General features: G+C 42.8%; 2 protein-coding genes across 3 annotated transcripts in view; one reads left to right on the top strand and one right to left on the bottom strand.

Annotated features, from left to right (window-relative positions):
• Positions 1 to 7,821: 7,821 nt before the first annotated feature.
• LOC142053735 (collagen alpha-1(III) chain) lies at positions 7,822 to 20,797 on the bottom strand. The gene is made up of 3 exons (XM_075085798.1): positions 20,729 to 20,797; positions 16,170 to 16,957; positions 7,822 to 16,065 (listed from the first exon to the last, which is right to left on the bottom strand). The coding sequence occupies exons 1-3, from the start codon at positions 20,795 to 20,797 to the stop codon at positions 16,050 to 16,052; spliced, it is 873 nt and encodes a 290-aa protein (XP_074941899.1). The 3' UTR covers positions 7,822 to 16,049.
• The window catches only part of RB1CC1 (RB1 inducible coiled-coil 1), a 78,649-nt gene continuing 68,225 nt past the window's right edge, over positions 16,595 to 27,018 (top strand). For both annotated transcript variants that reach the window (XM_075085015.1, XM_075085014.1), the window contains exon 1: positions 16,595 to 16,897. The gene's annotated coding sequence lies outside the window, so the exon portion shown is untranslated. The remainder of the gene's footprint in view (positions 16,898 to 27,018) is intronic.

Here is a 27,018-nt window from a genome sequence, read left to right as displayed (position 1 = left end):
AAATCCCAACAAGAAGAGCAAATGAGAGGCCATTATATTTCATACTATTGTGAGATATGCACCCTTTGGACAATTTGTGGAGAAAGGACAGAGCAGCATTGCTTTCTAGGATGACCCTCATGCAAGGATAAGGCTATTATTGTCCCCTACACAAGCAAATGTCCCTGTTGCATATTGGCTTTATCAGCCATGAGCATGAACAAAAAAAGCCGAGAAGCACAGATGTGGTTTAAAGAAGACAGTGCTAGGACCTAAATCAATTGCCCATTTAGGCTTGAGAGGAAACACAATACTTCTCTCTGGTAACACCACAGAATTCTTGGCCTAACTTTTACAGCTCAGACATTGCTTTTAGATTTCCTGTGCAATTATTTAAGAAGTTGAATCAATTTATTTCTACTAACTATTAAAAAAAACCAAAAAGCACAGCTTCAGTGAGATACGAAAAATTGTCTGTAGGGACAAATTTTCACAGCAGGATGGTTAGAAAGATCATATGAAATCTGCTGTGAAACCTTTGTGTGGCTTACCTGGGGACTCAGAGGTACTTCACAAATACAGCTGAACTGAAATCACAAAATGATCTTCCTAGGTTCTTCCAAGTCACCAAGCACTGAAGAGAGTAACATTTCAGTGCCTAATTCCACTTTTGGATCTGGCTCACTCTCACTTGCTCCTCACTTCTTTTCTTCTTAAGATTTCTGTCTTTATTCCTTCTTAACCATGTTAAGCACACTGCTGAGCTATTCCTTACAGCTCTAAGAGTTTTCACATGCTATTTAGCTCTTTGCTTTTCTTTAAATACCTTCATTTTATTGCTACCTCCTCTATCAATGTAGGTATGTTTTTTTCAGAGTACACCTGTGCAATACTCTAGCCAATCTTTATCTGCAATTTGAGATTACTTTTATCACAGACTTTCAGAACTATAATCCTGTAATTAGAGAGGAAGTCACCTCTCACCAAAGGTTAGACTCCACTAGCCCTAAATTGGTTGCTGCACTGCCAGTGCCATAGCTGCAGCAACACAGAGCTCAGCCTGGGTTAGGTGATCATGAATTTTCCCTTCGCTGGTTTTGCAGCCTTGGCTGAGCCATATGATGTTTCAGCTGTGCTGTCACCGATAAAACAGTCGTGTAAAGCAAGTTCCACTCAGCTTCTATGACCTGAAATACCATATAGAGCATTAGCACCATGTGCTAATTCTCGGATTAACTGTTTGCAGTAAAATCAGAAACCACCCTCATTCGTGTTAGGATGTACTTCACAAAATATTAAGCAGCACAATGATCTTAGGGGTGTGTGAAAAACAAAGGCTTTTTGGATGGTAGTCTGGAGTATTTCTGAATTAAAGATAATTGGAGGAAATGCTTGAATTTCTGCATGGCTCTGGAAAGCATAATGCAAACTCAAGCTTAAGCAGGCTCAGATTTAAGAAGCATTTGGGACAGACCAGGGGTTTCTCTTCTTCTGCACCCTAAGCAAACTCCAAAGCTGAATTAGTGCTTAGAGAAATACTAAACAGAATTCTTCATGATGGTTTCTCCAGCTCTGTCATTCAAAAATAATGTCTTACAACTAACCTGGGAAAAATAACTCCTGCAGATAAATCTAGATTAACTAATTCTTCAGCTGGGATTTGTGACTGTGTAGTGACCATCAATACTTCTTGTCTCACATTTAGAACAGGTATATTTTATTCAGATTAAGGGACAGATGTAAACTCAGCAATTCCTTTTGCTTAATTTTCCAGAGGTAAAGGTAATGAGCAAAATTGATCTGACAATACATACAAAGAAAAACATGGATGAAAACTGAGTATTCTTTCAAAGTATTTAATAAGCAGACAAAAAGCCCCAACTCCGCAATCTAGAGAGAGCTACTGCTAAGAGCCTATACAGAGTCACCAGTTATATAAAAGACATAGTTCGAAATGAAACAACAGCAGCAACAAGAAAACTAATCAGTAATATGTAACACACCAGAGGAAAAGAGAAATGGATAGGAGCAACGTGAACTGGAAGCTATGAAACATGAAACACTGAAATCTGAAGTCCAGAGCCAGTCAAGGCAGGGGTCAGTTGCTCTTTTGTTCCTTGTCGTGGCTTAACCCCAGCCAGCAACTAAGCACCACACAGCTGTACGCTCACTTCCCCTAGTGAGATGGGGAGAGAATTGGAAAGTAGAGGTGGGAAAACTCATGGGTTGAGATAAGAACAGTTTAATAACTGAAATAAAGCAAAGTAAAATTAATAATAATAATAATAATAAAAGCAAGTGATGCACAATGCAATTGCTCACCACCTGCCAACTGATGCCCAGCCAGTTCCCAAGCAGCTGTCACTGCCCCCCAGCCAACTCTCCCCAGCTTTATGTACTGAGCATGATGAGGTATGGTGTGGAATACTCCTTTGGCCAGTTGGGGTCAGCTGTCCCAGCTGTGCCCCCTCACAGTTTCTTGTGTACCTGGCAGAGCATGGGGAGCTGAAAATACCTTGACTTAGTGTAAGCACTGCTCAGCAACAATGAAAACATCAGTCTGTTATAAACATTATTCTCATCCAAAATCCAGACCACAGCACTATACCAGCTACTAGGAAGAAAATTAACTCTGTCCCAGCTGAAACCAGGACAGTATCCACTCCTTATTCTATACCATCTATGTCATGCCCAGGTCCCACACTTTCCAATACATTCCAATTAATCACCACCACTTTTCCTGTCTCTTGATATATACACACAGATATTGTTCCCTTAGCCTGTGGCCCATCCCTATAAAATGTTCATTGAGTTCATTTAGTCCATGACTTTGGGCTCCATCTGTCATAACAGTCCTTCAGGGCAGGAGAGGTAGTGTGTGGTGTTGGATTGTTGCATGCTGAAGCCAGTTCTAGTTCTATCATTGCTGCACTTTGCTCGGTTTCATCAAAGTTCATTCGTCATTAATCTGGGTGATTCTTACTGTAATACTGTCGCTATGGCATATAGCCACCATAGGTGGGTTTGTGTGTGACATAACCAATCTGCCAGGACTCCCCATATTTATATTTCACCCATCGTTCTCCACACCAGAGAGGTTTTAATCACTTGGCTGGCTTGCTTGCAGCGCATGTTTCACATTCATGGACAGCCTGTGCTACAGTGCCCATGGTCAAGCCCACCCCTTGGTCATGAGCCCATCTATGTGTTGCATATCCTCCTTGGTGGCCTGAGGTGTCATGGGCCCATCAGGCTATAAGTAATTCACCCTTATGTTGCCAGTCCAGAACCACCTGAGCCACTTCAATCTTAGCAGCCTGATCCACCTGCTGGTTGTTTCGATGTTCTTCAGTGGCCTGACTTGGGTACGTGAGCATCTACATGCCATACTTTCACAACCAGGTTCTCTACCCGGGCAGCAATATCTTGCCACAATGTGGCAGCCCAGATGGGTTTGCCTCTGCGCTGCCAGTTGCCTTGCTTCCACTGCTGCAGCCAGCCCCACAGGGCATTTGCCACCATCCAGGAGTCAGTATAGAGACAGAGCGCTGGCCACTTTTCCCGTTCAGCAATGTCTAAGGCCAGCTGGATGGCCTCTACCTCTGCAAACTGACTTAATTCACCTTCTCCTTCAGTCTCTGTGACTTGCCGTATAGGACTCCATACAGCAGCCTTCCATCTCCGGTGCTTTACCACAAGATGACAGGACCCATCAGTGAACAGAGCACATTGCTTCTCATCTTCTGGTAGTTTATTATACAGTGGGGCCTCTTCAGCACATGTCACCTCCTCCTCTGGCACTATTCCAAAATCTTTGCCTTCTGGCCAGTCCATGATCACCTCCAAGATCCCTGGGCAACTGGGGTTTCCTATTCGAGCCCATTGGGTGACCAGTGCAACACATTTACTCCATGTAGCATCAGCTACATGATGTGTAGAGGGGACACTCCCTTTAAACAACCAGCCCAGCACCGGCAGTCGGGGTGCCAGGAGCAGCTGTGCTTCAGTACCAACCACTTCTGAAGCAGCTTGAACCCTTTTTCAGTTGGAGTATAGCAGGCTTTGGATCCTCTATATCCCTGACTCCAAAACCCTAGAGGTCAACCTTGAGTCTCCCCTGGTGCTTTCTGCCAGGCTACAGGTGGGGCCATTCTCCCCAGCTGTGGTGTAGAGCACATTTACATCTTGTCCTGCCCAGACTGGCCCAAGAGCTACTGTATGAGCTATCTCCTGTTTAATCTGTTCAAAGGCTTGTCGTTGCTCAGGGCCCCATTTGAAATAATTTTTCTTCCAGGTCACTTGACAGAGAGGGCTTATAATCAGACTGTAATGTGGAAAATGCATTCTCCAAAAACCCACAATGCCCAAGAAAGCTTGTGTTTCCTTTTTGCTAGTTGGTGGAGACATGGCTGTTATTTTGCTGATCACATCCATTGGAATCTGACGACGTCCGTCTTGCCATTTGATTCCTAAGAACTGGATCTCCTGTGCGGGTCCCTTGACCTTACCTTGTTTTATGGCAAAACTGGCCTTCAGAAGGATTTGGATTGTTTTCTTCCTTTTTTCAAAAACATCTTCTGCTGTGTTGCTCCACACGATGATATCATCGATGTACTGCAGGTGTTCCAGAGCTTCACCCTGTTCCAGTGAAGTCTGGATCAGTCCACGACAAATGGTAGGGCTGTGCTTCCACCCCTGGGGCAGTCGATTCCAGGTGTACTGGATGCCCCTCCCAATGAAAGAAAATTGTGGCCTGCACTCTGCTGCCAAAGGGATTGAGGAAAACACATTAGTGATATCAGTTGTGGCATACCACTTGGCTGCCTTTGACTGCAGTTTGTATTGAAGTTCTAGCATGTCCGGCACGGAAGCATTCAGCGGCAGTGTGACTTTGTTCAGGCCACAATAGCCTACTGTTAGTCTCCACTCTCCATTAAACTTCCACACTGGCCATATGGGACAGTTAAAGGGTGAGCGAGTCTTGCTGATCAGTCCTTGGCTGTCCAGTGGACGAATCAGTTTACGGATGGGAATCAAGAAGTCTCAATTGGTGTGATACTGCCACAGGTACACCGTTGTGGTAGTGATCAACACCTGTTGTTCTTTGACCCTCAGCAATCCCAAAACAGGAGGGTCCTTCAAAGAGACCAGGCAAGGTAGACAGCTGTTTAATTTCCTCTGTTTCCAAGGCAGCTACACCAAAAGCCCACCTGAAATTCCCTCTCCTGAGATAGTCTATGCAAAGGATGCACGGAGCCTCTGGGCTAGTCACAATGGGGTGGTTTTGCCACTCATTCCCGGTTAGGCTCACTTTGGCCTCCAATACAGTTAGCTCTTGGGATCCCCCTGTCACTCCAGCAATGCTGATGGGTTCTGCCCCTGTATAGTTTGATGGCACTAAGATGCCCTGTGCACTGGTATCCACTAGAGCCTTATACTCCTGTGGGTCTGATGTGCCAGGCCATTGGATCAACACAATCCAGTAAACCTGGTTATCCCTTTCCTCCACCTGGCTGGAGGCAGGGCCCCTCTAGTCCTGGTCATAGTATTTGTGTCGTGGTTTAGCCCCCGATAGCAACCAAGCACCATGCAGCTGCTCGCTCACTCCTCCCTGGTGGGACAGGGGAGAGAATCAGAAGAGTAAAAGTGAGGTAACTCATGGTTTGAGATAAAGACAGTTTATTAGGTAAAGTAAAAGCTGCACGCGGAAGCAAAGCAAAACAAGGAATTCATTCACTACTTCCCATGGGCAGGCAGGTGTTCAGCCATCTTCAGGAAAGCAGGGCTCCATCACGCGTAATGGTTACTTGGGAAGACAAACGCCATTACTCCAAATGTCCCCCACTTCCTTCTTCTTCCCCAGCTTTATATACTGAGCATGACGTCATATGGTATGGGATATCCCGTTGGTCAGTTTGGGTCAGCTGTCCTGGCTGTGTCCCCTCCCAGTTTCTCGTGCACCGGACAGAGCATGGGGAGCTGAAAAAGTCCTTGACCAGTGTAAGCGCTACTTAGCAACAACTAAAACATCTCCACATTATCACCACTGTTTCCAGCAAAAATCTAAAACATAGTCTCATACTAGCTACTACGAAAAAATTTAACTCTATCCCAGCTGAAACCAGGACAATTTGTTACTTGCTTCTTGTAAATGGAAATCAAAAATCCCTTTATTAAGATCAGAGGTTAAATCAGCCCTTCTACTCTATCTAGGGGACTGCCCACTGAAAACCGGAGCAGCAATTTTTCCTGGAAAATCCCCTTTGTGATTGTTTTTCCTTGCAACTCATGTACCTGTGCCTCTAGGATCGAGGTAGATTTTCCAAGCTCACTTCCTCATGTCCTCTCCGTGGTCATGCAGGTAAAACTACAGAGTGGCCCATGGTATGTATCCACTATATCCCCTCTCTTGAGCAGAGGGATGCTTACTCCTAATGATTGAGATACTGGTCCGTACAGGTGGGGAGTATGACATATCCTCCTTGAGTTGCTGGAGCTCTCAGGATACAGCTGAGATGCAGGCAGAGTTTCCTTGTATTGCCGGAGTTGGCCGTCCACCATTGGTTCCTCTCTGTCTTTCCAGACCATTACTTCCAGTGAGTTTGCATGCGATAATGGTGCACTCCAAACAAACTTCTGCCACATGGTTTGTGTGCGCCTGACTTCATCTGGATCTTTGGATAACTGGTTGTTGTTCAGGTCATCATAAATCACCTCCAGCATGGCTAATTCCCTCAGCTACTGGATACCTCTCTCCATGGTGGTCTGCTTGCCTGGGTGACATATAACATCTTCCTTGAAGGGATACCTTTCCTTCACACCTGGCAGGAGTCGCCTCCAGAGGCTGAGGACTTGTGGCCCTTTTTCCAGTGCTTTGTCAATGCCCCCTTCCCAAGAAAGGGATCCCAGCTGCTTGGCTTCCCTACCAATTCCAGGCTATTGGCCCCATTATCCCAGCATCAGAGCAGCCAAGTGACAATGTGCTCACCTGGACCACAAATGAAATCTTCTTGCATAACTTGCAGCTCACTCAGTGATAGGGATCAGGTGGTTACCATCTCATTTACGGGTTCTGCCTCTTTGTCCTCCTGTTCTTGCGATGGCCCTGGTTCATCTTCATGCCTTTCTAAGCAAGCTGTTTTCTTGTGTATTTCTTCTTGTGTATAGGGGTGACTGATACCAGCATGGGTTGGTTCTCTGGTTCAGCTGCAATGCCTGTTGTGGGAGTTGGAGTATCCACAGTGCCTGTTGCAAGAGTTGGAGTAGCTGCAGTGCCTGTCACTTTGTCATCAGATCCAGAGACCTTCTCTTCCCCTTCAGGTTTCTCAGTAGTGTTGAACAGGGCTCAGCAGGCATGGGCCAGGCCCTAGCACGTTGCAGTGATCTGTGTCTCTCTGGAGTTGCCAGGGTGACAACATACTTACACCAAATACTTTACTAGTTTTTCAGGATTCTGCACTTGTTCAGGGGTGAAGTTCCAAAACACTGGAGGTGCCCACTGTCCTAGGTATTTGCCCGTGCTATCCCACATACCCTGCTACTCATAATTATCTAGCCTTGGGGCAGACCTCTGGATGATATTCTTAAATTGCATATTAAACTTAGACAAAACCAAAACAATATTCCCAAGAAATATCAATAGAAATATCCTAACTACCCAATGATGTTCAAGATACTGAAATGGAGGAGGAGACATCATAAAGGAAGGTAGCAAAGCTGCCATTCTGTATTTCCTCCATAAATAACTCTCAGAGGAAGAGGTATAATTGCTAATTGTCTCCATGAGGTAGTACCCAAAGTACAGTAACGGCTTCAGTACGAAGCTCAAATACCAGATAAAGCTCAAGGCCAGTGTTTTAATAACAAATATACCAGACAAAACATGGCTAATCATTGCAGAGCACAGCAGAGCACAAAACCCAACACCAATCTTTAACATGTACAGCAAATAAAAAAAAAGAGCATAGGCAGATCAGATAAACTAATACCAAGAACAGATTAATAAATATTATAACCAGCAAATGTTAACAGATATGAATTCCTTCATATGCTCTGGTTAATCTGTTATTATCTCAAACCCTTTGTGCCCCAATTTGGGCACCAAAAAGGATCATTGTGGCTTAGCTTAGCCAGCAACTAAGCACCACACAGCTACTTGCTCATTCCCTCACCCACCGTGGGATGGGGGAGAGAATCAGAAAAGTAAAAGTGGGAAAACTCATGGGTTGAGATAAGAACAGTTTAATAACTGAAATAAAACAAAGTAAAATTAATAATAATAATAATAATAATGATGATGATGATGATGATAATAGAATACACAAAGCAAGTGATGCACAATGCAATTGCTCACCACCTGCCAACTGATGCCCAGCCAGTTCCCAAGCAGCTGTCACTGCCCCCCAGCCAACTCTCCCCAGCTTTATGTACTGAGCATGATGAGGTATGGTGTGGAATACTCCTTTGGCCAGTTGGGGTCAGCTGTCCCAGCTGTGCCCCCTCACAGTTTCTTGTGTACCTGGCAGAGCATGGGAAGCTGAAAAGTCCTTGACTTAGTGTAAGCACTGCTCAGCAACAATGAAAACATCAGTGTGTTATCAATATCATTCTCATCCAAAATCCAGACCACAGCACTATACCAGCTACTAGGAAGAAAATTAACTCTGTCCCAGCTGAAACCAGGATGTTCCCAAAGTCCTAGAACTAAATACTGAGCCTATAACGTGGTGCTGAAAATGTTAATGACACGAAAATTGTCTACTGCTAATTAAGACAGTTACTAGACACTCACAGATTTTAAGTAAGTCCAGATTAACTTGGGGTTTTACACTGCAATCCACTAAAGTTACTATTAATGAAAATGAATATCAGGGAAACTCAGAAGACTGAAAGAGTACTAGTGTTAAGGCAAGGTTCAAAAAGGACAAACAAATTAAACTGCTTAATCTATCATTTGATGTGACACCTATATCATATTTTTTCTTTATTATGATGCCAACAGTTCAATTAAGTTAATACATCTAAAATGATTAAGAACAGAGTTAATGTTGCTCAGAATGGTTTTGTGAAAATGCACCCAAACCAGTAAATGTTAATTGACTGGGATTACGTATTTGAGGAAACAACATACATACTGCTTACTGAAGTTAACTTCTTCACTGTTAAATCAGGAACAATGCAAAACTTTATGCACAAATCTGATTTTGTATGTACAGTGTAATAAATAAAGAAAAACAAAATCCAAAACTAGCCTTCAAGGAAAGAATCCTATTCCCAACTTGGGGACAGTTTTGATATACTTTTCTTTCTTTCCTGTGCCCAAATAATTTTGCAGGTATTGATCTCTATTATCTCTAACTTTCTTATTTCAGTAGAAGAGAGTAATCTGTAATTAGCAGAGATTTTTATGTGTTAGCACGCTGGTTTTGGCTGGGATAGAGTTAATTTTCTTCCCAGTAGCTAGTATGGGCTATGGTTTGGATTTGTGTGGGAAACAGTGTTGATAACACATGGATGTTTTCATTACTACTGAGCAGTGTTTACACAGAGTCAAGGCCTTTTCCGCCCCTCACCAACGAGCAGACTGGGGGTGCACAAGAAGCTGGGAGGGGACACAGGTGGGACAGGTGACCCCAACTGACCCAAGGGATATTCCATACCATATGGCATCATGCTCAGCAATAAAGCTGGGGGGAGGGTTGGCTGGGTGGCTGCTGCTCATGGACTGGCTGGGCATCATTTGGTTGGAGGTGCATAATTGTGTTCATTTGCATCACTTGTCTTTGTTGGGTTTTATTTGTCTTGTTATTTTCCTTTTCAGTACAGTTCATTAATGTTACTGTTGGTGGTGGTGGTGGTATTTTTATTTTATTTCAATTATTAAACTGTTCTTCTCTCAACCCATAAGTTTTCTCACTTTTACCCTTTCAATTCTCTTCCCCTGATCCTGCTGGAGTGGGGAGTGAGTGCTGTGTGGCTGTGTGGTGCTTTGGTGCTGGCTGGGGTTAAACCACAACACTTAGTTTCCATTTTGGTGACCTTCATACATCGGAGTATAAATATACTAAATGCAATCGTTTCAGAAATGCATTTTAGAAAGACATACATTTAAGAGCTTTGGATAGTCTTAAATTCAAAATAGCCTACCAGAATCTCCATCTCTCTAAACAATTCCCTATGTACACTGATTTGAACAATCTATACATGCTTTTAAAATGCATAGGGAACATAAATAAAGCCATCAAAACAGCAGTCATCTGAGTTGCTGTATTGGAAAGCTCAAGTGCAGAGCAAATTCCAAAGCTGCAAAGCCCTGAAAGAGGATTCTACCAGCACCCACGCCTGATCTCATCAATGAATATAAAAAAGCTCCTAAGAGTGACTAATGAAAGCAAGTGTGCTTAGAATAGTCCGGAGGTTTTTTTTCTTTTTTAAATGATTTAAAACCTAGTTTAAATTAGTCTACTCCTACAGTATCTTTTAAAATAATGTAACTAGGTACTTAGGAATATTTGATACGTGTAGTCTCTTCTGGAGATGCAAAGAATCATCATTTCAGTTTACTTAGTTCATCGTTTCAGTTTATTGCCTTAATTGAGGTCAATGACTAATTTTTGAATTGAGACTCTGGGAGCTGGAAGAAAATGACAGTTTTGTTTCTATTCCATTCAGGAATAAAAATGAAAGAAAAAGGGCTCAATGCTATAAGTTACTAGAACAAAGGACAAAAAGTTAATTCAGTATATTAATAGATGATATTTTCATTTAACAATTCATCTTCATGTAAGCACAAAGTGGGTTTTATGTATTTGGTTTAAGGCTCTTAGTAGTTTATTTAAATATAATAAAATATATTAAATGAAGAGTTTCTGCATCTTGAATTTCCAGTTTGCATTGATAGGACGCTTGGGGAGGAGAGGGGAATTCATATGCTTATTTAAAAAGGCAATTAGTCCTTATTAACAAAATGTAAAAAACCCCAAATGCCCAAATTACCTACTTAGATTAAATATAATCATACTTTTGTAGCCTTTAAAAAAATAGACTGCACATTAAAATCTAAATATAGGAGTGGATGTAGTCTAGAAGCATCTGAGTCTGTCTCACCGGACTGCCTGATGAGGTACATTTCCAGGCTGGCTGCTGTGATGTTGGCTGGCTTGTCGCCTGGGATTTCAGCTGGAGACACCTAAAATCCCTGTTCCTGTAATACTGCCATTTGCATCTGGCTTCCCGTACTGTTCCAGGGGTTAAAGTGAGAGGCAAAGTTCACTGCCGGGGCTACAGGAGGAGCTGAAGCCTCACAGGTACGCCTGCACCCCTTGGTTTATAAACTCTCTTTACGGTTACCGAAACAGAAGAGTGACTGATGCAAATCATGAAAGGATCAGAGTACGTTATCTGTGAACAGAAAGACCATTAGATATTTAGAATGTTATTTTGCAAATGGGGGCAGTATAGCCTGTGTCATGACCGTAAAAAGAAAAATAAATCATGTTTCTAGCAATGCAGGCCAAATTAATACCTGGTATAACTCCTACAACCAAAATATCTCCTTATGTAATTCATTTTATTGTTAGCAGGAATCAGACTTAACATTTAAAACAATGAATGTATACGTGAACATGACTTCAGTGCTTTAATATAAAAAACCAAAGCTGCTACACATTAAAAAATGGGAACTCTATCGTCAGTAACATTAAATATTCAGTAATGCTAATACAGCAATACCTTTCTATGAATCTAATATCACCATGGTTCCATGAAGTCTTTAGTGTATTACTTGTTCGGCCTTGTTATGTTCAGTATTGTTTGTGTTGTGGAGAGGTGGCAGTGTGGGAAGGTCCGTTGCTACATTACACAAATGGGATCTTAAACCAAAATGCACAAATGTGTATTTTTATAGGATTATTCAGGCTGCCCATTTTCTTTTGAGAGCTGCAGTCCTTAACCACTTCTGAGGGTAAGTCCATTCTGGATATTTTATCTGGGGTTTAAATGTCCTTTGCATTCTTCTGCCCAGGACTAACAACTGATCTCATGACCTAGATGTTAAATTGAAGCTAACTATCCCCTTCCTGCAAGGACCTCCAGCAATAAACAAGAAAAATCACTTACGAATTCAAAACTTGTGTAGTCAGAATTACTGAAACATATTGGGAAGCCACACGATGTTAAAATCACTGGTTAGGAATGACCCATAAAGGGGTCAGAGGGAGTGGTGTGCTTTCAAAAATGGCATCAGCTGCTCCTGAGTCACTGACCATTCAAAAACAAATTACTGAGAGCTTAGGCACCAGTTAGTGCTCTGGAAAAGAAGCAAGAGATGAGACAGTACTCGGTGTTTGCTATGGACTGCCAGGATAATCAAAGTTCTGGAAGTCTCTCTCCCTAACATGCAGGAGAAATTGTGTTGTTGGAGACCGGTGTTTATTTTGCATATTCCATTTCAGAACAGTAATATATACTCCATGTTTTTTTTAAGTGATTATATTGTTTAGTTGTAGGAAAACTTAAATTGAAAATGAATACTTGTTCCAGATTACTTTACAAGATGCGACAAAGTCTCAACAAAGAAGGAAGGAACTTGAGTTTAAATCATCAGCCTGGGTTAGCACAGAAGTGAATGCAGTTGTTTCCAATACTAAAAAAATAAAAAAATAAGACAAAAATGAAGTTGATGAAGATAGCATCTGTAAGGGAAGCAGAAGTACACAGGGAGAATTTATGGTGAGCAGAGCTAAAGAAAATAGGAAGATGTGGTTTTTCAAGTACATTTGGAACTAAATAAATACTGACAGTATTGGTCCATCACTGGCGTGGCAGATTACAATTGTACAGAATGATATTTTACTTCTCTGATACTGAAATAATTTTTCTGACCTGGTGTTATCAGTTTAAGAGAGGTGCTTGACGTATTAGATTATTACAGAAGAACTATGGGAATAAACTCTTAAGAACTGAACTCAAGAGGCTTAGTTTATTTGGTGCCATGGAGAAAACTATGAGGTGTTAAGGAACCACATCCGAACAGACATGTCCAGAGACAAACGCATAACAAATTAAATGGCTGACACTGAAACTGCCCAGTTGAGGTAATGGTATGATGCTAATTAGCCACTGTAATCCTTGAAAGTTTAGATTCACACTTATTGTTTTTCCTAAAACACACTGTAAATCAAACAAGAGTTTTCACAGTCTTGTCCCATTTGTGTTCAGAAGAAAGTGGAGTGCTCAGACTAACTCCTGTCTCCTAATTTTCTTTTGGAATGGAATGAACTCAATAATTGTTGTCTTTGTTTTTTCCTGTCTAAATCATTGTCTCTCAAAAAGCATTTTTGACTTTAGGAAATCCACTACCCCCATAGTTTGTAGCAGCTAATCAAACATGCTTCCAATTTTTTTGTAATTTTGTTTTAAAATACATTTACAGTATCCAGTTTAATATACAAAATCTACAGAGAAGCGTATACTTAGAAGCAGAGCCACTGCATACGCTAAATGAATGCAGCTGCTACGGCAGAATGGACTACCATATTCAGGCACTAGGTTGGATATAATTTGACAATGATTTGTGGAACAAATACTCATAATAGTTAAATCAGTTTTGACTTTGACTAGAAGAAGATGGTAAACTGTAACAGGAAAAGGATTACCTATTTATTTCTTATTGGGTTCTGTATCACTGTGTTTTAACTTCGCATATAAAACTACTTCCAGTCATGGCAGCTGTCACAGCCCTGGAAGCACTAACAGGCTCTGCGACCCCTTCTGCCCCTCTGAGGGCCCTGGCTGCCTCTGCTCAAGGCCAGCTCCAACACGACATGACCGTGGGATCTGACCACGCTGCTGTCAGAGCGCTGCGCAGGGGCTGCTTCCCCTTTGCTCAGGAGCTGCACTCAAGCTTCAGCCCTTGGCCTTGGCCCTTTCTTGAGCTAGGCTGCAGCTGTGACCACCCCGATCCTGCGGCACTGTGCTGGCTCTACCCTAGACCTGCCTTCTCACCATGGGCTTGTCCACCAGTCACTGAACTGGTGGCTGAACCAGGTTTTTGTCACCAGACCTGACTCTGGTACTGTGGGATCATGCCCCTTGTCCACGACAGTGCCCCTGCCTGCCTTGCTGCTGGCCTTGGCTCCCAGCTTGCCTTCCCTTGCAGAGCAGCCTGTACTTTTTGCTCCCTGACTGGAGCTGCATAAACACGTAGTTTAAGAGACGCATTCTTTGGTATGTCAAATGTAGCACCAAAAATTAAAAGCACACAGTGAAACACTCCTTCAGTCTTCTTGCCGACTTTACAGAATGTGAAAAAACACATGCAGGTGAATCCTAAACAGTATGTTGAAAGAATAATAACCTACATTTGGTACTGCATTGTGAAAATGTGAAGAAACATCAGCAGTCCTGATTTAATGGTTTCTTTTCATATACCCTGAAGCAAAATAACCTTCATAAAATACTGCTTTTTTCAAGACAGAAGTGCTAGACATGTTAAACTTTTGTTTTTGTTCAGGCAGACTCATGAAAAAACCCTGTAATTAGTTGCTTGGCATGAAGTGGCTCTAGATCGCTTTGAGAGGAAGCAACATAATGAAATGTTACAAGAACAAGCCAGACCAACCTGCTCTGCCAGCAGCGCTTTGCCTACTCCCCAGTCCTTGCTTCAGTCCTGCCTGAGATGCCTCTCAAATCAACAACTGTCCCACACATGCTGTAAAAAACTGAACAGTGCTTAAGCGCCTGGAGCCTCATTTTATGCAATTGTTGAGAGCTTGAGTGGCAGAGGTGCTTTGCCAGGAAACTACAAACCCTGTCGGCACTGCAGCTTCAGTGTTTGAATAGTTGTTGCTGCTCTCTCAGCTCCTCAGACTGCAAGGGGTCACTCTCAGTAGTACCTCCTCAAGACAAGTTTAGCTCACTGGTGTTTCAGGCTTACTAAACCTCAAAGGTTTTTTTTTAGCTCTGGCTTACCTCCCTGTTTATAGCAGGTACGGCACTTGTTTTGTGAAGTTATAGCTGGATGTCATTCCCTTCACACTAAAGATTAGTCCTTCATCACAAAGAACTTATGAAGAACAACATTTTAGGAGATGCAAAAATGCAGTAGTTGACATCTGTAGAACTAAACACTTAACTTTGACATAATAGTGTTATATTACACAAAGCCGCCTTGAATTGTTTTGTTAGAAACTTGTATTATATTTGTCATTATGTCTGTTCATCGGAGTACTGATGTCTTCTCAGCTGCATTCGCTGTTGTAGTCTAAAGTGCCAAAGACGTCTTTCAAACTGTAGGTAATTAGGATGTGTGTTCCAACAAGCTGCAAAATTGGAGAGCAATTGTTTAGCAGGTGCCACAAGGTGGCAACTGGGGGTAGTGAAGCCCTGTTTACTTTCAGAAGCCCACGGCAGTGGCGTTTTCCAAGACCAAAATACCTGTCTGTACAGGCTGTAGCCGTTCAACATTGTCTTTAGCATGACAGGCAGGCAAGAAGCTCTTCAACCTGGCAGAACTAGCAACTAAGAGTTTACTGCGAAAACCATAAGGCTGGTCCAGCTTGTGAGAAGTAGTAGATTTCTAAGCAGATGAACTAGAAGTAAAAAATTAGGTGAAGGGCTGGGTATATGAGGTTTAAACAGGCGTAAAAACTTCAGGTTTTCAGGTAAGAAAATGCTTTATATAATGAACCTAGCTCTCTGACTAAATGCATCTGTCCGGCAGGCTGAAAATGCGATGCTTCCACTCTCTTTTGCATTCCTTTTCCAATGTGCTTGATTCATATTCTGGCCGGAACACTGCTCTTTGAATTTCTTATATTCCATGACCTGCCACCTATGGTGTATGTTACAGGAGAAGGAGAGGTCACAGCGAGGCATCAGAGAAGGTATTACCCAGCCATATGCTGTGCTCAACGGATCTTTGCTGGAGGACGGCTGTAATGCCAGCACTGTGGCTCTAACGCCAGCACTGTGGCCCCCACCTGCAGTTCTGAGTGGAATGAGCTGCTTCCTCGTGCCCCTCTCCAACCTGCTCTTCTCTATGTGGTTATGTCCTCGTCTCAAAGAACAGTTCAGTGGGCTACGTCTCTGAAGAAACAAAATAAAAAAGAAACCCGTAAGACACATGTGCAAGGCTCACTTTCGTTTTCTCGGGACAGGAACAACAAGCCGGCCCCTAGCCCACAGCTTACGGTCTGCCTGGTTTCAAAGGCTCCGTGAGCCCCCCCAAACCCCCCAGGGGCCCCGGTCCTTCCCCGTAGCCCTTGCAGGGAGGCAGCGAGAGGAGCCCACAGCCTGGCCGGTGAGTGTCCCCGGAGCCTCTCCCTCCCATCGGGGGAGGGGCGCAATTAACGGTTGTCAAACGCGGAGGCGGCCCACTTCCCGCCTCACTACCCGTGGCGTGGTCGGGCCTCCCCGGTTTGGGGCCCGCAGTCCGGGGAGGCCTGAACTCGCCATCCCCGCGAGCCGGGCCCAAAAACGGCCGCCGGTAACGGCTATCCGGTCCTTTAACGGCCCTTGGGGTCTCCCAGGGTGAGTGCGAGGGCGCAACTTCCGCCTGCCCCGGGCCCGCGCGCGCCGCCGCCGCTTCCGCCGTGCGATTCCTCCTCCGGGCCGCCCTCTCCCGGCATGCCCGCGCGCCGGAAGCGGCTGACGACAATAACAAACATCGGTGGCGGCGGCGGCTGCGCCAGGGCTCCCCGTCCCCGCGCTCCCCAGCCCGCCCCGCCGGACCCGCGACACCCTCCCCGCCCGCTCGCCAGACCGCTGCCCGCCGCCTCTCCCCGCCCGGGCGCGGTGATCGCTGCGGCGGTGCGTGTCTCCGGCCAAGCCACCGGGGCCCGGCCGCGCGGGGCGGGGGGCGCCGGCCGCCGGCGCTGTCGCCGCCGCAGGATGCGCGGTGCTGTCGCGGGACCCACGGGTGAGTGGCGCCGCGTGAGGCGTGGGCTCCCCGCCGCCGCCCCGCTCCTCGCCTCGCCCCCTCCCAGGCGGGGGGAGGGCGGAGGCCCCGTTAGCGGGAGGGCGGCCTCGGCGAGGGGCACGGGGCTGTACTCGTGGGGCGGGCAACAAAGAGCTGGGAGGCGGGGGGGTGGGGGACACCGGGATCCCGCTGCTGGCTCCGGTCCCGGGATGGCGGGGTCACCCCCGCCCAGCCGGGAGGGAACGGACGGGGGTGGGACGCGGGGGCGGCGGGGCAGCGCCAGGCGGGCCGGGACGCTCCTTCCCTCCCCGCCGCCCTGCCCGGGGCTCCGCTGCCCTGGCGAGGGATTCGCCGTGAAGTTACTCCAAGGAATGACTCAGCCTGGCCGCGCCTCCGTGCCGGCCGTCGGCGGCGGCCGGGCGAGCGCCGTGCCGGAGCGTTGTGTTCACAAACACAACGCGTTCTGCCTTTGCCGCGGTTGTTTACCCGTTTCTGCTCCCGGGGGAGTGTGCGTCGTGTGCTGGGTTGTCCCGTCGCTTTCTTGTTATTGCTTTCGTGTGCGCTTCCAGGCTGTACTGGTGGTTCCTTCCCAGTGCCCCCCCGAGTTCTGGCTGACAGTGATCCGGAGGTAGATACGCTCACGTGGATGCAGGGGAAATTAAATGAACTGATCTTTGTAGCGCTCGCGTCTCTTACTTAACTTCGTCTAGGGATGAAAGGGGGGGAAAAAGTCACGTCTGAACCCAAGATACTAAGAACCGATCCAGAAATGTTAGTTTAGTCCTCTTATAGCCATAGCTTTTTTTTTTATTGCATCATTTATCTTTTTTGTCTGAAGTAATTAAGCGGTACGCTCTGCCCATGAGCTATTCCCCGTGGCTTGTGTTTATAGCGTTCACCTTCATTTCTTCATGGGGGAGAACGAGGAGGTTGAGTACTTTTTTTTCTGCCACTTGCATAAATGTGCATTAGAAGTAGCTTGGGCCATTGGCTTTATGGAAGAACTTAAACTTCTGAAGTTGTTCGGTGATACCTCAGTGGTGCTGGAGAAATAATGAGGATGGAAGAATGTGCTTCTTACAGTTGAGGTTCATACAGCTGGGAAATACTGTGGGGAATGCTAGATGCTGTAAATACTTCATAACAATAAAGAAAACTTGTGTGCTATTATGGTGTGTTTAAGTTGTGAACTTTAAGAATGTGTAATATCTAGTACCTTGGGTAGTTTTTAGAAGATGAAGCACATGAAGAAAGGACTTTACTGTTATCTAGTGTTTTAATGTAAAACTTAGTGCCAAGAAGCAAATCTTAACAAGAAGGAAATTAGATGTTTAAACATCATTAAGTTTAGTTTAAATGAAAGTGTGCAGAGGATATATTTGTACTTATTCTAACTACTGTCTGGAATTGACAATGGTTTTATTTTATTATTTTGGGAATAGTAAAAACATCTTACTGAAGAACATGAGGTAAGGAACTTCACCTGTGCCAGTTGTAGAGCTGGAAATACCAACAGGATCTTTTGGGATAATGGATTAGTGTAGGGCAGACCTAACTGCATTTTGGAAGTATATTATTTTGTAAGCTTTGTACAAGTATCTATATGTTTTCTAGATTAAAAAAAGGGCAAACCTATCTTACCCTGTGTTGTGTTGATCTAGGCTTGTCCTCAGCACAGATTTGGGTTAGTAGTCTCTGAGATCATATTCAAGGGGCTGGCGCGCTCTCCCCATGTCATGTTACTGTATTTATAATTAGAAGTGCATGCAGCAGACCTGCACTCTGACTGGAGAAGAGGGCAAGGGTTATTTTAGGTCTCTTGTGGTGTCCGTTTGAAACAGTGTTTATCCTTGCATGTTGTCTGAACACAGCTAAGGTTACATAGTCTTACAAAAATTAAGGTGATAAATACAGTTTCTAAACTATTAGTATGTTTCTTAGAATTTCAGTTATTCTGGTTATGTAGGGGGTGAGTGTATGTGGGGGGGAGGGGGTAAGAGTAGCACGTGTGGATTTGTTCCTTTTGATAAGAGTGGCAGTTACAGTAGGATCAGTTGAAAGAATTTTTCTTTCAATGTTATCCTGTAGGGTAGGTTGTTATCAGTGTGTTCTTAAGTCTTTATTTGGTTTTAAACTAGCAGTTAGTTTCTGTGACTGGCTTAAAGTGGCTCAAGGGTCTTGAGACCTTTATTGCACAGGTTGGGTTCATTCGCATATTGTGGTAAACTGAAGTAAGTCAAAATGAAAAACTATAGTGTGCATACCCAGCCGTCACACGAGCTACTTCAGAGTCATTTGGACAGTATCCAAGCAGTCATGCATCTCCTTCTGCATATGCATATTGCTCAAGAAAGTTGTGCTCCTGATTTTGGTCCACAGCTCAATGACATTATATGAAGAGTTTCTCAAAAGGGGGGAAAAAAATACTGTACTACTTTCAAGGACCCTACTGATAGATAGCATTCTGAGGCAGAGTCGATAATTGGTATTGTCGAGTAGCAAACACTTGATTACAAGATGCCAACTTAAATAATAATATTGTATTGTACTGCAGGACCTGATTGAATGCACTGATACGAAGCAGGCAAAAAAAGTATCACTGATATGTAAATTACTAATCTAATTGCTAGAATTACAAAGTGTCTGTTTTGTAGCTGATCTGTCAGAGTAATGTTTTCAGTGCTTTAGTGCACGAGCTGAAAGACCCTTACACGCAGTCTTTGTTGTAAAAGCCTACAACATGATTAATGGTGATAGTGAATTTGCTAACGATTATTTTTGTGAGCTAATTAGGATTCTGTGGTTACTGTGAAAGTCACTTGTCTATGAGTTAATTCATATAGCACATTCACTTTTAATTTAGAGTACAGTTGAAAGAGAAGTTGGAAGACATCATAACCGTGTGTCAGCTGTTTCTGTCCCCATTTGTAAGCAGGGTTGGGAGTGGATATACTTTCATGTGTTTTCTAATGGGATGTCAGCGTAACTAAATTTTCAGTAATACATAAATAATAACTAAATGTAAATTGTTGGCAGTTGTCGATAGAAGTATCAGAACAAATTTATTGATACAAAATTTTCATTCAGAGGTTCAGATGGGGCTGGCTACTGTTGGCTGGTCAGGACAACCACCTGGGATGTCAGGGGAATTCTGCTTGTCTTCTGTCTGTCTCCAGGTGTGTATTTTCCTTTTGTTCTTTGGGTTTGCAGTCCATGGTTCCAGTAGGGTTCTCAGCTCAAACTACCAGGTCAGGCAACAGCTAGCATAACTTTTTACATGCATCCAAGATGTTGACAGTTTCTTTTGGGAACAAATTTTGCAGCTGGGCCTGCTGTTTTTATCACATCAAGGTGAAATGATTACAGTGTGCAATATATAAATGTCCAGTAGCTTGTGCATCTAGAAGATTAGCTCTTGTAGAATGTGGTATCGTGCTCTCTATGTGAAATGACTTGTTTAAGTGTTATATCAATTTGTCTGACCTGTATTGATTACCTGTTCATTGAAAGTAAAATGTAGACCTGCTTTGTTGACTGGTTGGATTCCAAATGTCCTGTATCTCTCTTGCTGTGTAATGCTATGGGTCCAATAAGCAGACTGATGTGAAAATATGAGAGCAGCTCTGCTTAAGGAATGTTCTAATGGGTCTCTGACTTCAGAACATGCATTTGTTTTCTTGCTATATTTTTATTTTATATTATATATTAAATAAAACATAGCTTATATTTTCTTACCTCCTGAGACTTATTTTTGAAACAGTATTTTTGCTTTATCAAATGAGTAGGAAATTTTTGGTGGTTGGGAAATAGTGTGTTCAGTATTTCAGTTACCTCTTTATTTAGAGGAATTTCGGTGAAACTAGTGTCTGTGCGATAGAAACACAATACATCAATCGTCATTATTATTCTTGAAGATGTGTTTGAAAGGCCACTGTATGTTGTTTTCAGTTTGAACAGATTGAAAGCAATGTGTAGAGGTAGAAAGAAGCATTGAAGAGCAATTAAAGGGAAAGTTTTACTTCTGTCATGGATTCAGAAAACCAGCAAAGCTAAAATATGAATTCTGTTAAGAATAGCACTTGCTGAGGTGTGATTTCTGTGAACATTTGAGGTAGCTGCTCCTAAATTTCCAAATTTTGTTTTGATTTAGTATTCAGGTTCTCTTCTGTAACTGACTTATCTGCCACTTTTTTTTGCATGCGATTGAATACGTTTATGCTACGTTCTGTAAAATATGCTCTTTTGCCTATTATGTATATAGTAGATATGGCTGCAGCAGTTTTTGCTCTTTATCATTTAAATGATGGTGTTTTCCTGACATTGCAGAGACTCTAAATGTCAGTGGTTTGGCTCAAATTTTATTTTGGGTTTGTTGATGCCAAGTAGCTGTGCTGGTATGTCAAGAGTATGGATATTTGTCTCTCATGAGACCCCACCTGGAGTGCAGCATCCAGCTCTGGAGCCCTCAGCACATGAGACGTGGACCTGTTGGAGTGGGTCCAGAGGAGGGCCACAAAAATGATCCAAGGGCTGGAGCACCTCTCCTGTGAGGACAGACTGAGAGAGTTGGGGTTGTTCAGCCTGGAGAAGAGAAGGCTGTGGGGAGACCTTGTTGTGGCCTTCCAGTACTTAAAGGGGGGGCTATAGGAAGGATGGGGGCAACCTTTTTAGCAAGGAGTATTGTGACAGGACAGGGGGTAATGGTTTTAAACTAAAGGAGGGTAGATTTATACTGGATATAAGGAAAAAAATTGTAACTGTGAGGGTGGTGAAACACTGGAACAGGTTGCCCAGAGAGGTGGTAGATGCCCCACCCCTAGAAACATTCAAGGTCAGGTTGGACGGGGCTCTGAGCAACCTGATCTAGTTGAAGGTGTCCCTGCTCACTGCAGGGGGGTTGGACTAGATGACCTTTAAAGGTTCCTTCCAAACCAAACCATTCCAGGATTCTATATTTGACCCTTCTTTAGCATGGTTGAGCCTAGGGTAGACAGTTCATACTGACAAAATGATGCTTTGATTTACACAGTTTTCCTTCCATCCTCCAGAGTGTGTATTTTTATTAAATTCAGATGAAGTGGAGATTCTTATGTAAGAATATATTGTGTAACTGTACTAGCAGCTCTCTTCTAATATATTATGCTTATGCTATATTGCAAGTATTCTGCTAATAAACTCAAGATGACTAATTTGTCTATTGTAATTAAAATTATTTTTTACAAATACTTGCATTGTCTATTGATTGAAAGAGACTTGATTCAAACCTGCTGAACGCTTCTTTAAATGAAAAATGAAAATGTGACTCAAAATTCTCAATACTGTCTGAACAAAAAGAGGGGGTGTAATGTGTAAACTTTCCTTTACTTATGTTATGTGAGCGACTCAGAGATAAAACAACTATAAATTTCAAAAAGCAGATGTAATGTAACAACAATTTCACATGCATGTTGTGGCTGCAAACAGCACAACCAGCATTCAATAACGTAGGAGTACAGTTGTAGTATCTCAACAGTTATGGGTTGTAGTTTGGTCTTTTTTTTTTGAGAGGTTGTATAGTTCTTAAGCTGATAATGTTCCATTAAGAGATTTATTAGTGCACTTTGTTAGCTGTTTTAAACTACTAAAGATTTATCCCAGAAAGCTAAAGAAGGCCGGTTTTAAATTGCTAAACACCTTCTTGAGATAAGATAAAATGTAATATGCTTCAAGCGGATCCTGCAGCTTTTCTCATTTCTCAGTACATTGCTGTTATCTTCTCTCAGGTTGATGCCAATAGAGATCTGAAGGTGATTTGTAACTGTAGCATGCAAATAGCATAGTACGCTGATTTGCCAAAAATCTGGACATGATTTTTGAATATATATTCATAGGGAGGGTGGGGGTTATGTTGACTCTGCGTGTCATCAATGGTCCTTTACTTGTCTGATTCGGATACCACTGAAAAGAAGAATGTTGATAAAAGGAAGAGGTTCCTAGGTGATGTGAATTATAGGGAACCTCAAAATGAGAAATTAGAGAAATTCCATCTTCAGATCATGAAGGTTCAAGTGCTAAATTTATACATATCCATATGAATAAGGAAAATTAGAAACAAGTTCAGAAGTTGCTAGTCATTTGAACAATTTACCAAAACGGTGGTGAATTTCCTTATTACTGGAAAACTTTAATGTTATTCTGAAATATGATTGCTTATGAATATAAATTAAGGGAGAACCTGTGACTTCTATGTAGGCAATCAGATTAAATCACAAGGATCTTTACTTGCCTTATATTTCATTATTGACAATCTTTTACTTTCTTGTCTATCTGTAGTGTTTTCATTCCTGTGAAATGAACGCCATTTAAGCAGTCTTACTTTCTGTGCTTTCATCCTTTAAGTAGGTATGGCTGAGTTATCTTGTACTGTGTGCACAAAAGGGAATAAAACTTTGTAGCATCACGATGGTGTATCTGGAGAGGGGAAGGCAGGAGAACTGGCCTCACAGTGTGTATTTTGAGAAACTCTGTCCTCAGTTGCACCTGTAGTAATTGCCCATTTTTGAGTTGTCTTAACCTGCTCTTTAAGAGGATACTAGCTTTTTTTTTTAATATTTATGCTAATAACTGATTATGTCATAGGCAGTTAGGAATGTGAATGATGCCTTTTGGGAATTCTCACTTGTGTTCTTGGATGATGGTGCTGACATTCGGTGCCCCCTGTATTCATCAGCCTCTTTTCAGCCTTAGTTGTAGCGTAACGGTGTATGGGGCTGCCTGGTGAGCTCGATGACGGAAGTAATTCAAGCTAGCAGTAACCTGTTTCTAACTTGTTACAGCAAAGTCATACGTTTTACTCCACAGGAGTATGAAAAGTAGCACAACTGGAAGTTGGTGCAGAGAGAGGAGCAGAAGAAGAACTGGCTGAGGAAAATGATTCTTAAGTCTGGTGCTCTTACTGTAACCAGTGTTTATGTGGTTGTGGTCTTGGTTAACCAGAGAGAGTGTATTAGAAGCATTGGTGCCGACTTGTCTGAGTTTGATGTAAGAAACAAAGGAATTTTTGTTGGCTGTTTCTTGCAGAATTCTTTGCAAACACTGTAAGATTTTACATGCTAATTATTTTTAAAGAGTTTGTGTCTGCAGGGAGAATCTTCCCATCAGTAAGTACAGTCAGTCAGTAACTTGAATAAAACCACCTGAAGCTCCATGTACCCAAGAGCACCATTCTTTGCAAAGTGAATATGTTAATCTCTGTAATTGGAGGGAGACTTGTAGTCTAGAAATGGGTTTGAAATGACAAAATTATACATTAAAAAAGAGCTGACAATACCTTCAGTTTTCAGTTCAGTTAAATTTGTCAAAGACCGAGTTGCAGACAGCTGTGGAAAGACTGTTTCCATCAATTAAAAAGAAAAAAGAAAAAAGAAAAAGGGTACTTCTACAAGCTGTGGGCTGTTTCCTAGCAACAATAAGGTCAGAAACCCTGCCTTTGTTTTCTGACTTGTACCTGTTAACTGAGGCACAGAAATTTCACTTTCTGTCAGGTAAGAGATGTGGGGTTTTTGAAAATGTGGTAAAGTGTGTGTGGGGGTTGTTTGGCTGGTTTTTGGTTTTGGGGTTGTTTTTTATTTTGTTTGTTTGCTTTTTTACTGTTAGAGGAGAAAAACATTTGTCTGATCCATTATATGGGTTGTGTTTTGGCATCCTCAAATCAGTGAAAGAGCAGTGTAAATAGATGCTAACGCCCAGATCTGAAATAAAGGTATGGAATCATGACATAATGCCTAATAATGTGCTTGTTGGCTCATAGACATGTCTGAAACTATTGCTCTCATAGAATTCATGATGTAAGTTGTGTCTGATCTTGTAAGAAGCTGCATTGTTTTGGGCCACACCAATTCCAAAGCTGTTATTCAATGCCTAATCCTTTCTTACCGGCCCAGATGCAACTGCTTTTGATCTCCTGCAGTTCCACCATTGATGGTGTTGAGGGTCTGTGGAGGTATTGCTGCACCTACTTTGCTGAATGTGGAGTTTCCATGGTGGTCATATGTAATTCTTAAGTTGGTGCTGTGTAAAATGATTCATCTTAAAGACCTGGGAAGGCGGGGGGAAGTCTCTTATAGTATGAATTACTGCGTTTTGAAATTCCTCTTTAGTAAATTGGGCAGTAGGGGCTTAGGCATGTTTCCTGGTTGCTCTGTAGAATTGCAGCTTCATTCCTGTGTTGAGTGGAAAAGACTTGCTTTACTGACCAGCAGCTGAGTTTGAGAGCTGCTAACAACACGGTGACTATTGGAGATGCTGTAATTAAGTAACCGCCTCTGTGCCTGATGCACATCTCAACACAGTATAAGTAGAGCTCCAGATGGCACCTTACAGATGTCAGGGATTGACAGCCTTTCTTTAAGACTACAGTGTGGCTTGAACATGAGGTTTATAGGCTTTGATATAAGGTGGTAATGGGAGATAGGATCTCTACTTGTAGTAACATGTATCTCGGTGATTAGATGTGGTCTTCTGCTCAAATTTATTTTGGAGGAGCGGGGGATTAAATTATTCTCTGTAACTAGGTCAGGAGGAGCCCTACTATTTATTCAACATGTAGCTTAGTATTTTTTTTTTAAGTTCTGTTACAAGTTTTTTAAAGTGCCTTTAAAGCATGTTTTCTTTCAACCCCTGGCTGTCCAGATAAAAGTATACATTTGCATTGTGTTTTAGAAACTAAGCCATTTCTCTTGCGAAAAGCATTAGTAAAGAATGTGTGCCCTCATTATGAGGTCATTCTGTCTGTTCTTCTGGTAGTGGTAGTAGTCTTCTGGAAACTTAAATTGTTTCTGGTTAGATGCATTTTTGCAGTACTGAGAAAGCTCCTTGAAGTCTGCTTTTAGAGATGATGGTCTTACAACTAACATGAAGAAAGGTGTTTCCTTAAATTCAGCTTCTGTCTCTATGATCGTTTTCCTTTGATAGTAGGATTTATGTGCTATAAAATCCTTTGCTTATGAGGTGAGGTGTGCAAGCTGGAACAAGAGAGCATTTTTTGAGAAGGACACCTGGAAAAACAAAGGAAATAGAGATAGAAGAAAAAATGAATTGGACAAAACATTCTGCACTAGTCATGTACCCTTTGTCTATTATAGAGTTGCCTAAGTTGATGTGAGACAGGAAATCCTGCTCTAAAGGGAGAGGAGGGAAAGGTGAGATCACAGGAACTGCAGCATCTCAAAGGCAAACCTTAAGATTTGCTGCATAGAAATGAAGCACAGCTTAATAAGATGTTAATGCGCCTCAAAGTTAGTTCTCCATCACCAGAGGTAACAAAGGTATATTCTCCTTGAGGGGATATGTTCTCCAGATAAGGTATTCAGTGAATGAGGAATTGCACTTGAGTCTTTTAAGCATGTGATGGACTTGTCAGCCTTTGCCTCGGCTGAACTGACCTTTCGACAAGCAGGAATTCTGCAGTAATCTCTTCTGAGCCGCCTGACCCTTGTAATGAGGGGTAACATTTATGACTCGTATTGGAGGCACTATCGGTTACCTGCAGTATAGCCTCAGCTGGTCTGCAGTAAGAGAAGAGAAACTTCCTTTATTAGCAGCATAAGGATGATGTTCATACAGAGCTATGTGAATGTCTAAGAATTGGCAACGTGGAATTGCAAGCTCCTGAGTGAACAGCAAGATTCTTGCCTTGCTTAGGTAGTTAAGCTAGTTCTGTCTGTCTGCTTTCAGAGTTGAGCCCCTTCCAGCCTGGAGTTATGGACAGGAGAGAGAGTCTGGGCCTCTCGGTCCTCTGACCTAGGAGATGAAGCATTGATAAGTATGGCACTTACTGTACAGATGTGAAGCAGTACTTCCACAGGCACAAAAAGCAAGGTACCTTATGCTGCTGGTGCGTTGCTGTTGTAAAAGATGAAATTTTAAACCACTGGGTTTAAAGGAAAACTATGACTTGGGCATAGTTCAGTTTAAATTCCAGGTAGTTTAAAATATATTAATAACTGCTTAAGTTTAGTTTGTAATCCAGTTCATAAAGGAGGCATGCGAAATAAGATGTCAAAAACATGTGCATGAACTTAAATGTTGGGACATCATAGAGGAAACTTAGTGACTTTAAAGTGAATTTGATAATGCCGTTT

The sequence above is a fragment of the Phalacrocorax aristotelis genome, chromosome 2 (genome assembly GCF_949628215.1).
Source record: "Phalacrocorax aristotelis chromosome 2, bGulAri2.1, whole genome shotgun sequence".
Lineage (NCBI taxonomy): Eukaryota > Metazoa > Chordata > Aves > Suliformes > Phalacrocoracidae > Phalacrocorax > Phalacrocorax aristotelis.
The sequence above is the reverse complement of the archived record's forward strand: the minus strand, read 5'-3'. Positions and strand labels throughout refer to the sequence as shown.